Source organism: Pongo abelii, chromosome 5 (assembly GCF_028885655.2).
Source record: "Pongo abelii isolate AG06213 chromosome 5, NHGRI_mPonAbe1-v2.0_pri, whole genome shotgun sequence".
NCBI lineage: Eukaryota > Metazoa > Chordata > Mammalia > Primates > Hominidae > Pongo > Pongo abelii.
Genome location: NC_071990.2, coordinates 131186018 through 131198685, shown reverse-complemented (window position 1 = coordinate 131198685; position 12668 = coordinate 131186018). Strand labels below are relative to the sequence as shown.

At 41.4% G+C, this 12668-nt stretch overlaps 1 protein-coding gene across 1 annotated transcript in view; it reads left to right on the top strand.

Annotated features, from left to right (window-relative positions):
- Positions 1 to 228: 228 nt before the first annotated feature.
- Positions 229 to 12668, top strand: part of ARHGAP18 (Rho GTPase activating protein 18) — a 135909-nt gene continuing 123469 nt past the window's right edge. Inside the window, 1 exon segment of the mRNA NM_001131730.1 lies at positions 229 to 366. Coding sequence (NP_001125202.1) covers positions 254 to 366 — 113 coding nt within the window. The 5' untranslated portion in view covers positions 229 to 253.

The following is a 12668-nucleotide window of genomic DNA, read 5'->3' as shown; positions in this document are numbered from 1 at the left end:
TTCCACCCTTCGCCTCCTTTAACCAAAGCCGCCCAGAGTGCAATTGCCCAGAGTTTAAACAATGCTGTGAGTTGCAGCTTCTAATTGGAGAGGCAGGAAGCCCTTCCCTGGACAGACCCCGCCCCTCCCCGTGTGAATCGCCAGCCTGCGGGGAGGAGCTGGCCAATGCTAATGAGCGAGTTGCCAGGCGAGACAGGAACTTCTTTCCCCTTCTCTGTGTCAGGATCGCAGAAATTATGTCCCTTCTCTCACCATGAGCTGGCTCTCCAGTTCCCAGGGAGTGGTGCTAACAGCTTACCACCCCAGCGGCAAGGACCAGGCCGTGGGGGACAGCCATGCAAAGGGAGGGGAGGAAGCCACTTCGAGGTAAGCCTTCGGAAGCTGAAAACAAAACAAAACCCTCTTACCTGCTCCAGGAAAAAAGTGACAGGGAAGTTGGCGTGGGGAGAAGGGAATTTCATCTGCACGTCGAGCCTAAGCTCATGCAGCAGCAGTAGCAACGTTTGGCGTGATTTTTATGTACTTTTCATCTCACCTAGTCCAAGTCTGAAATAACCCATATGATTACTGGTGAAGACGGAGAAGAAGGAACTGGGGAGAGGGCTATATGGGCTGTCAGACTAGCTATTTAGCAGGTGCATTTGCACATGCTGAAAGATCAAATAAGTCTATCTGAAACACTTCCTTTCCTATGAAATGGAATTCTTGAATGGGCTCAAGGCACTGCCACTGGAACTGTTCGCTGGGAAAGTCTGCCAAAAAGCAGGGAGGCTGTTCACTGTACTGTACAAGCTGTTGTTGTTAGAGTGTTTTTTTTTCCCCCTCTCTTTGCTGAAAGCAAACCTCTTAGGCAAAAAGCCCAAGACACTGGCCTGTGGCAATATGTTTCACATTCTTTTGTGTATGTGGATATTTTTTTCCCCAGGCTTTCAAAAAGGAGTTTTTGTCAGGAGATAGCACTCTGCTGCTGGAGTGAAATGTGGTTAATGTTAAATCACTTTATAGGCAGAGAGGGCAAATGTTCTATAGACCACTGAGGCGCAAAGGGTACCTTTCTCCCTATCTGTGTACTTTGTTCCGTTTTCCAAGGGCTTTTTTTTTCTTTCTCTCCTTAATGACCTTCTCACTAGCTGAACATTTTTACCTCCATCAAGATATAAATATTGGCCTAGAAGATTGCAAGAAGCAAATACTAACCTAATAGCCTAGAACACTAAATTAGTTATCGGTAAGCACATTTCCTCCTCAATGCTTAATGTGATAATAAAACCTTCTTTGTTCTTATGTGACTTATGCCTGTTGCCTTAAGCTGAAATAATGCTGCCTTTCATTTGTTTTAAAATCCCCAAATATGAGGGAGGGAGAAAAATCAAAGGAATGGCTGTAATACTCAGTGTTAGACTCCCAGCTGACCGGAACTGTTTCTCACATAGCATCCACAGTATGTATTTCATTGAATGAATTCATTTCCAAAGATAAAAAAGATTTGGTGCTTGTGCCTTAGCTGTGTTACCATTTCATTTTCCATCATTTTAAATGACTTAATGTTAAATCATTAAATCAAGAGATCTTGAAGTGTTTTCATCCATTTTTCTGTAATGTATTCGTAATCATTAAGCAGTAAAGCAGCCTGCAACACCAACCCCATACCCAGCCATAACTTGGATTCCACATGTCAGTCAAAATTGCCAAAATTATACAAGCTCAGGACATTCTCCGACTTTAGCCTGAGATGGCCTGAGGACCTGAGCTGAATCTTGGATCTTGATTGTGAGAATGGAAAGGACCTTAAGGACTGTGAGTCCAAACCTCTCATTTTCACGTAGGACTCAAATCCCAGGGATTAGTTAAGTTTTTGGAAAGTCTGAAGTTCTAGGCCTTCGTCTGGGGCTGCATCTCCAGTTCTGGAGACTCATTATTCTGTGTTTGCAGTGTGGGTGGCCCATACTTGAGAGGGTTGAGCGAACAAGAGAGGATCAGATCATTCTCTGCCTAGGCTGAAGCAGAACCAAGAGGCACTAAGGTGGCAGGGTGGGCAGCTGCCCACACGGCAAGTGCCCTGTGTGGGGCCACAGCTCCAGGTGGGCTCCTTTGCTGGCTGTCACGTAGCCTGCCCATACCAGACCCAGCTTCCCACCACTGAATTAGTTCTAGGGATCGTTGCTGATATTGACCAGAGAAGATGGGAGCCTGGTTTGAGGGCAGGGAGGAAAGAGGGAGTAGGGCTAGTTTTCACTGGCTTTTACCCTTAAGGGCTAACGAATCAGATAAACTTGTTGTTGTTTTGGGAGATACCCTGTTTAGCCTGAAAGGATTGAGATACTGTAATTGCTATGGGGGAGGGGATGGATAGAAGGAAGGAGGATTTGAAGGTGGGGTGGGGTCCGTGGCAACCACCTAAGAATGGTGATAGTGGTTTGGGAGCGGTGAACTGGACTTTGGCTTTGGCTTTGGCTGGGTTGGTCAGGTGTTGTTTTAAGCCCTGGGAAGCTGCTCCAAGGTGCAAGGTTGATGGTTGATGCCTATTTAAAGAAGTTCTCCAAAAAAGTAAAAACAAAACAAAACTCTTAAAAAGAGGCTACATTAGGCTGGGTGTGATGGCTCACACCTGTTAGCACTTTGGGACGCTGAGGTGGGTGGATTGCTTGAGCTCAGGAGTTAGAGACCAACCTGGGCAAAAAAAAGACCCCCACCCCCACAGCTCTACCAAAAATACAAAAAAAAAAAAAAACAAAAAAAACCACAAACAAACTAGAAATGGTAGCGCATGCCTGTGGTCGCAGCTACTCAGGAGGCTGAGGTGGGAGGATCACTTGAGGCTGGTGGGGCAGAGATTGTAGTGAGCTGAGATCACGCCACTGTACTCCAGCCTGGGTGAGGGAGTGAGACCCTGTCTCAAAAAAAAAAAAGATAATAAAAATAAAAGCTAAATTAGATTCTGCATTTCCTCCTACCCATTTAAAAGTTATAGGAGAGAGCACAGAAGTATAACTTTTCTTATCACAAGATTTTGTCTGTAAATAATATGTTCTTTGAAATATTTAATCCAATATTTAGTTCATGAGATGAATTCATGTCTTTATAATGCCATTTATACATATGTGTATGACTTAGCATATTTATTGAAAAGTGTTTCTTTTTTTTTTTTTTTGAGATGGAGTTTTGCTCTTGTTGCTCAGGCTGAGCACAATGGCATGATCTTGGCTCACCACAACCTCTGCGTCCCAGGTTCAAGCTATTCTCCTGCCTCAGCCTCCACAGTAGCTGGGACCACAGGCATGCACCACCACGCCTGGCTAATTTTGTATTTTTTTTTTTAGTGGAGTCAGGGTTTCTCCATGTTGGTCAGGCTGGTCTCGAACTCCCGACTTGAGGTGATCTGCCCACCTTGGCCTCCCAAAGTGCTGGGATTACAGGCATGAGCCACTGCGCCCAGCCTGAAAGTGTTTGATTTTTAGCCTAGCCATACCAAGTCTTTTTTTTTTTTTTTTTTTTTGAGGCAGAGTCTTACTCTGTCACCCAGGCTGGAATGCCGTGGCACGATTTGGGCTAACTGCAACCTCCATCTCCCAGGCTCAAGCGATTCTCCTGCTTCAGCCTCCCAAGCAGCTGGGATTACAGGCGAGTGCCACTACCCCTGGCTATTTTTTGTATTTTTAGTAGAGACGGGGTTTCACCATGTTGACCAGGCTGGTCTCGAACTCCTGACCTCAGATGATCTGCCCACCTCATCCTCCCAAAGTGCCGAGATTACAGGCATGAGCCACTGCACTCAGCTCCAAGTCCTTTTTTATTACCATTTGGTCTTTTGAAAAGCTGGGCTAGTAGGGAATTAGTATTTTTGGAAGTAATTTGTTAGCTAAAATTTTCTCCATTCCATTATCCCTCTTTATCAGAAAACATTCATTGAGTGTCAGATTAAGGAATTCCTCCCACTCCTGGTTAGAGCCTCTCCCTTTATAGAATCTTGTTTTTCTTTTGTATGTTTCCTCCTCAAAACATGAGGATTTGAAGAAATATGTTAACATTAGTTGTCACGGATGACTTGTACACAGTTGAATGTTTCCAAAGGAAACCACTTTTTATGAGTAGCTATATTTATAAGACTTTGTTTACTTGTTTTTCAAGCAGCCTTCTTAATATTTACTTTTGAAAAGAATTTTTTCGAAGAATATTGCATTTTGTCTATTCTTACTGTTCTCTCTTGACTTTCCCATTTTAAGAGAAATGGTTGTTTGCTTTGTATATTTTTTGCTAATATTTTAATATGAACGTCAAGTAACCTTTTTTATTGGGCCTTTTAATTCCTTAGCTAACTAAATGGACTGATGAGTGAGATATTTTTATGCCTTCTCTGAATAAATGTATGGCATTCATCATGTAAGGTCTTGTTGACCCAACTTGCCATTGGTATTGGGTAGGCAGAAACAAGAGGCACTACACAGGGGTGACATAAGCCCAGAAACTCTGGGTTCTGGGGCCAACCTGTCTGGGGTCACATCCCAGCTCTCTCATTCGTTAGCAGTGTGACCTTGGAGGAGTTATCTCTCTACCCATAAATTGAACTTCGTAATATTACTCACCTAATTAAGACAGCTGAGTGGGATGACCTCTGTCAAGCCCATAGAAGAGTGTCTGGTTTGTAGCTAGCTGCTACTTTCCTTAATACTAGGTAAAGAAAAGGAAAGAAAGGATTGAGTTTTGCAGGATATAGAATATTCTCCCTTGTTTCAGAAGCGTTTTTCTGAATATTATTTTGTCATGTGTTAAGAAACCTGGGCATGATCCATATGCTTTAAAAATGACATATTTGAGAATGAACCATAATGTAAAAGTTTAGGCCTTTGAAGTTTGAAAGACCTTGGAAATATCATCTTGATCCATAGCACCATTTATGATTTGAACTGGTAACAATTGCCTATACCAGGCCTTTCTTGGGGGTATTGATGGGCAATGAGGTCTGCAAATATTAACTCTATGGCAAGATAGAATGTGGGTGGATCCTCTTTTGGCAGCTGGACTCACTCCTGTCTCCATGCTTCCTTCCTTTGCTTTAAGAACTACTACTGCCCAGCATGCCAAATGGAAGAGGACTGTCATCTTCATAAGCTTATCTCAGTTCTTGACTTGTTCATATCTCACCCATTCCTTGGTTCTGCAAGCATAATCCTTCAGTCATTCCACCTATAAGAGCGCTCTCTTACTGTGTATCAGGCAGTTGTTTAAATACTGGGTTTGTAATGGGGGGAAATAAACCAGACAAACATCTGGGTGCAGGGAGGGTAGCCTGGAGGAGAAAATAAAGACCTGAGCAGGTGACAGGTGAGCCCCAAAATATCTGTGGGCAGGAATTAGAAGAAGAGTTTTTAAGGCAGGTAGTGGGTAGAGAGTGTAGAAGCCATAAGCCTAGATAGAGTAAGTCTGAAACCAAGTACCCAGAGAGCAAAGAGCATGACTGCAGGGGTCAGGATAAGGAAGAGGGAGGAAGAAGAAAGCAAGGTGGGAGTTGATAACCTTATAGAACATTTGAGGACTTGAGTTTTTGCTGAAAGTAAGATGGGAAGCCATTGAGGGAGTGGGTTTTGAGCAGTGGAGGAAGAGAGCACATTTAAAAGGTCCCTCCGGCTGTTATATTGATTATAGAGTGTAGAAGCAGTGGTACTGCTCAATGGGTTAAGGCGGTGGTGGTTTGGGCCAGGGTTTCAGTTGTTTTAGTAATGAACGGGGTGAGCAGCAGAGTCTTTTGACATTAGGGCCTGTAGGAGATGGACAAATGAGAATACCTGAAGATTGTTGCAAGGTTTTTGCCCTAAGAAACTTGTAATGTTAAAGTGATCATTAATTTAGATAGGGAGGACTTGCAGAGGGGCATAAGGGGGCTGGGGTAAGTTGAGCGAGACATGAAGCTCAGTTTTTTGTTTTTTGTTTTTTTTTTCCAGATAGTCTCGCTGTGTCACCCAGGTTGGAGTGCAGTGGGGTAATCTTGGCCCACTGCAGCCTCCACCTCCCAGGTTCAAGCGATTCTCATGCCTCAGGCTCCCCAGTAGCTGGGATTACAGGTGCCTGCTACCATGCCTGGCTAATTTTTGTATTTTTAGTGAAGATGGGGTTTCACCATGTTGGCCAGGCTGGTCTTGAACTCCTGACCTCAAGTGATCCACCTGCCTCACCCTCCCAAAGTGCTAGGATTATAGGTGTGAGCCACCACGCCTGGCCTGAAGCTCAGTTTTGGAAACATCTTTTTGAGATAAACATTAAAGTAAGAACATGGCTGGCTGTCTTGATTAGTTCAGTCTTTTTACATGAATCTTCACAGGATTTTTAAAACCTATGTAGTATACCATTAAAAAAGTTTCTTCATTCTGAATTAGTGTATTACCTGATCATATATATATATATATTTTGTCGAAAAAAAGGGATGGTAATGAGTTTTTCTAATGCAATTGTGTAATATTTAAATTTTATTTTTTCTAACCTTAGCTTCTAAAGTGTATTTCTTCATTCTAATTCCATAGAATTTAGTGACTAAATGGATTTAAACCTGTCCATGGGGATAACTGTTTTCCAGATCAATCTCTTCTTCAATTTCATGCCATAAGAGTCCTTTGTAAAGGCATTTTCTTCACTGTAGTTTAAAAGCCCTATCCATAGTTTCTTCTTGAATTGTTAGAGGTTGCACCCAGTGTCCAACTGGGGAAGTCTTATGTTCATTCACAGACATGTGATATTTGCCTTTTGATTCCTCTCATTGACGAGACCTGTGATTTTTGTGGGCCTATTAAAGTTATATTATCTTCATAGAACTTTTAATTAAGTTTATGCCTTTCAAATATAAGGATTTAGAAATTATCAGAACCATCCCCACCCACACCCTCCTAGAGAAACTTGCTGAACATTTGCCTTGTTGTCCACGGCACATTTATTACTTCTGCATTGTACGATTGCACTTTGCTGCCTTGTCTCTTCTAAGTGGGGCTTGCTTTCATATTTTATGAATTTTCTAATATTTTGAGTTCTGTTATTATTTATCATACTTCTACAAGTGTTGAAGCAATAAAGACTCATAACAATTGATGCATTTAATGATGCACCTGATTGCTACTGGACTGCATGGATGTTAGGCTTAACTCGTTTTTGATAATTGGACTCATTGCCAGAACAAATGATCTGTTTCACTCTTCTTTTTTAATTCCCCGCTGGCTATAAACATCTGTCTCACGAATTAGAAAAAGAACCCAGCACCCTAGAGGCCAAGGCTGTCCCTGGCCACAGGGATAGTTCCCTCTACTCCTTGCTCATGAATCTGTGAGGTCCATGCCCTACGGCTGTCTTCTTTCTCCTGCCTCTTCTTTGTCTTCTTCTTTTTTTTTGTTTTGGAGATGCAGTCTCGCTCTGTCACTAGGCTGCAGTGCATGGCACAATCTCGGCTCACTGCAACTTCTGTCTCTGGGTTGAAGCAATTCTCCTGCTTTGGTTTCCCGAGTAGCGGGGATTGCAGGCATGTGCCACCACACCCATCTAATTTTTGTGTTTTCAGTAGAGACGGGGTTTCGCCATGTTGGCCAGGCTGGTCTCGAACTCCTGACCTCAAACTCCTGACCTCAGGTGATCCACCCACCTAGGCCTCCCAAAGTGCTGGGATTACAGGCGTGAGCCACTGTGCCCGGCCCTCCTGCCTCTTCTTGATTCTGCTCTGTCCAAGAGTCCTGAGAAGGCTCTCTCATCATCCTAGTGGTGTCACTGTGATGAGGCCTGTAGGCTGTGGGTCTCAGTGGGAGTTGTTAACAGCATGGATCACCCCGTAGGTTTGGGGTTGCTAGACCAGGTATGACAACGATCCTCTCCTGAACCCTGCTGTAGGTGCCTTCTGTCCTGTGCCCACCCTTTCATTTCATACGAATACTTTGAGAAAGATGGTTTGTTCTAAATGTTTTATTCAGTTGATATTTAATGGGCTTTTTTATTTTCTTTCGATAAAAAAGGGATAGAGAATAAGAAGTCTCATTATTTGAGGAGAGTGGGGATGAGTCAGAGTGTCGGGCATGGATTAGGGCAGGAGGAACAGAAGGGATGTCTAGATCTTCCTGAAGGCACATTCTTTTGACTTCCATGTTTGTTGCTGTGAGCTGGCCAAGTTTATCCTTTTTTTTTGCAAGAAATAAACAGAAACCATGGAGACCCGTGTGACCAGTTACTACCTGTGGTTTTTTTCCATACTCAAGTCCACTAAGTATCTGAATTTCTGTGTTGAAAGAGAGTATGAAACCTCATCTCCTTTTCATATGCATTTGGTAGTTGCCTTTTGGCTGCAAAGAACACTGAGGTTTCCTTATGGGAAATGAGGTTTATTACAGGGATCTGGGTCATAGGGAAAGGAGGCATCTCTTCTTCCCTCAGCAGCTGGTCATGTGGGGACACTTGTGGCATTTCTGTTCTCTTGGAGACTCTTGATTCTTTTCTACCCACTGGCTTTCTAATCTCATCATTTCAGCTTGAGCTTTTGGCTCCTGATGGATGCCCAGCCTGGTTACCTCCTGAGTCATCTTACATTTCATAGCTAACTGACCCATCTCTTTATTTCCTAATTTCAGTTTTTTTTGTTTTTTTTTTTAATTTGAGATGGAGTCTCACTCTGTCGCCCAGGCTGGAGTGCAGTGGCATGATCTCAGCCCACTGCAACCTCCGCCTCCCAGGTTCAAGTGATTCTCCTGCCTCAGCTTCCCGAGTAGCTGAGATTACAGGCACCTGCCACTACGCCTGGCTAATTTTTGTATTTTTAGTAGAGATGGGGTTTCGCCATGTTAGTCAGGCTGGTCTCGAACTCCTGACCTCACGATCTGCCCACCTCGGCCTCCCAAAGTGCGGGGATTATAGGCGTGAGCCACCGCGCCTGGCCTTAATTTCACATTTTTAAAAGGAGATCAGATTTTTCCAGTTAATCTTTTTGAACAGGCCATAGTACATCCCCAGGCAGCTTATGATTTGGCTTGTTCTGGATCTTTTTAGAAAAGCAGGGTCTGTGGGTAGTGAGATTCCTGGACAAAGGATGTGGCATCTTTGCTAAGATATTTAGGACATAAACCATTTATCTGTTTCCTCATTTATGAAATCATATCGTGTAATGATGCCCTTCCCGCTTCACAAAGTTAATCATGAAGATCAAATGTGTAACGTTTGAGAATGTTAAAAAATTATGCAGATGAACATTATTACTAAATCCTTTTCTGTACAGTATCTTAAAATTTCCCCAGACATTTCACTTCATTTCACTTAACCAGAGTTGTCCTACTAAACTTTTGAGTTTAATTTGAATTTTACTTTTTTATTATATACTCAGATGTAAGTTCATTGAGGGTGAGAACTTTGCCTGTCTTTTTTTTTTTTTAAGGGAGGGGTGTTCCTTTGTACCTAAGCCTTGGCAATGTGCTTAGTTCACTTTAGGCAGTTACTAAAAGATTGAATGAATGAATGAGTGTGAGTGGGAGGAGGCGTAGTGATTGCATACACAGATTTTGGAGCTAGATTGCCTGGTTGAAGTCCTACTTCTTTCATGTAGTAGCTTGTGACTCTGGGCTATTTAATGTTTCAGAGCCTCAATTTTTTTGTTTCCTTCTGCACACTGGGAATAATAATACCTAACTCAAGACTTATTTTAAGGATGGACTGAGTCAACATATGTAACATACTTACATGAGTGCTTGACATAAAGTACATGTTTTTGATGATGATAAAGGGCAGTCAGACTGTTACCTGTTGGTGAATTAATTTGGAAATAGTATAGGAAAACATTGTTGTGATTAATTTGTAAGTCATTTGGGAAATGAATGTTTGCTTCTAATGCATATGCAGTATAATGCCTTTATTTTAAAACTAATAGTGGGATAAGTTATATAAATAGCTCACATTATTTTAATACTACATTTAATATCCAAAAAGTACCCTAAAAAGTGTTTAAAGGTATTGAACTCTTGTTAGGCCCAGGTGACTGTTTTGAATAGCTTTAATGCTTCCGTTTGGGTAGCTATAAAGTTGCAGAGTGTTTGTTACTCTTAATAAGATGGAAAATCATCTAGTGTAGAGCAAGGAAAAGTTATTTGCACCTGTTCCTCAAAGAGCAAATTGACTTTAGGTTATCTGAATACTTGCAGGCAAAAGTACCAATGTATCATTATAGCTAAAGTATTTGAGAAAAGAATAATTGTTATACTTTTGTGCCCTTAAAATTTATTTATATAAAACAGCTGTTCTCGATTAGGCTGTTCTCATAACCAAAAAGTGATGTTTCATGGGGCAGAGTTCAGCTGAATGTGTATCTGTTGGCAGAGATCTGGGGGATGTGTTCCCTTCACCCAGTTCTTCTTAAGCTCTGTGCCCCATCTCCTTCCCATTTAGTACAAAAATTTGAAAACTGTACTGTTAGTCTTTCTCCTCATCTGTAGAATACATAATAAACTTGCTTACATGTTCCAGGCTGTAGGCTAGGAAGCTATGTCTTCCTAGTCAGTTCTCCAGTTCCTCCCTACACCTGCATTTCAAGTTCTTATCAACATGGTAGTTCCTGCTTACAAAAGGCTCATAAGAGCAGGCTCCTTTGCTTCCACCTCTAAGAGACTGGGGACTTTTTTGGTGGGTGTGGACGTAACTAGCGAAAGGATGAACTAGAGGGGAGGATAGAGCTGTATGCAATTAGAAATGCAGAAGCCATTTTTCGTAGGGGAAAAATAGCAAAAATGATATTTAAATTCCATGGAGATATTCATTCTATAATTCTACCATATGATGGATTAGTTTCTTTTTACTAGCCAGAAAACTTAAAACAGCATTTATTTGTAGCACCATTGCTGTAGGAAAATGGATTCCAAGTTCCCGACTACAGGTTTGGAAATAAACTTTTCCAACCCAAATAAAATCTTCAACTAAGTTGGGGTTTTCTATTGTTTCTTCGTTGCCTCTCCAGACTTTTGTGATCTGAGATGTAAAAGTTCTGATTTTTTTCTGCTTCTAGTTTTATCTTACTTTAGTACAATGTCCTTCCCCAGGCACATGGGAGCTTTGTATACTCCAATAAATATGCCTTTGTCTCCTAAACATGTGCCTGTCTTCTATTAGGGATTATGTACTTGTCTACATTTGTCATTGGTTTGGGAATATTTAGGAAGGTAGAAAATGACATACATTCTTGTGACTTTAGATGAATCAGATTATAGTTGTATAATGTAATTAATTTAGTAAAGTAAGAAGTGCTTTGGCTGGGTGTGGTGGCTCATGCCTGTGAATCCCAGCACTTTGGGAGGCCGAGGTTGGTGGATTGCAAGGTCAGGAGTTCGAGACCAGCCTGGCCAATATGGTGAAACCCTATCTCTACTAAAAATACAAAAATTAGCCAGGCCTTAGGCCGGGCATGTGGCTCATGCCTGTAATCCCAGCACTTTGGGATGCCAAGGTGGGTGGATCACCTGAGGTCAGTGGTTCAAGACCAGCCTGGCCAACATGGCAAAACCCCGTCTCTACTAAAAATAAAAAAATTAGTCTGGCATGGTGGTGCTTGCCTGTAATCCCAGCTACTTGGGAGGCTGAGGCAGGAGAATTGCTTGAACCCATTAGGCAGAGGTTGCAGTGAGCCCAGATTGCCATTGTACTCCAGCTTGGGCGACAAGAACAAAACTCCGTCTCAAAAAAAAAAAAAAAAAAAAAATGGGCGTGGTGGTACATGCTACTCTGGAGGCTGAGGCAGGAGAATCGCTTGAACCCCGAAACGGAGGTTGCAGTTAGCCAAGATCATGTTACTGCACTAGCAGCCTGGGTGAAAGAGCAAGACTACGTCCCCCCGCAAAAAAAAAAAAAAAAAAAGTGCTTTAACACCATGCTGCTATAAAATTAGAATTCTGTAGAAAAATCTTGCAATTCACACTAACAAGAATTTTGAAATTTTGGTGGTTTGGCTATAGAGATCTGGCTTATTTCTGAATGCTAATGACTGTCAGATACCATCTATATTTGAGGAAAATAATAGGAATTATTGATTGAACAGCATAAAATTAAAATCATATTTAGAGATTTGGGTAACCCAGAAAGGCTTGAAGGACATGTAAACATGGGATATCTTAAATTTTAAATTATTTTTTGAAAATGAATACATGTTTTAACTAAACAACAGTGAAGGTCTTTGCTAGGTACAAATGATAAGCCTAGAAAAAAATAAATGTACAAATTCCTGCTCTGAAGGAGCTTGCAGTACAACTCAATTGGGTTCTAAAACAACTTTTTTAGTATCATATTTAGGAAGTCTTGCATGGTTCTTTCTTTTGAGGAATAAAACTTTCAAAGAATTTGTTGTTGAGTAATTGAGATTAAGTTTGAGTGAGAAAAGGTAAGTTGGTAACTCAAAGTTGAAAGCAACTCAGGCTATTTATAGGTGGGCTAGAAACATGTAACTCGATCAATGTATTCTATAATTAATGTTTTTACTAAGGTTACTAAGTGTGTGCCTGTTCATTTCTCATTGTCCAAATAATACAAAGTTATGGTATATCATCGGATAGACTATTTTTAGGTGAAATTAGGAGTAAATGTATATAGTGTCTTTTTAAAAGATAAATTATTGGTTGTTAATTTTTTATTTATTATTGAAAATGGGGATGTATTTTAATGTTTCCAGACTGAATTTC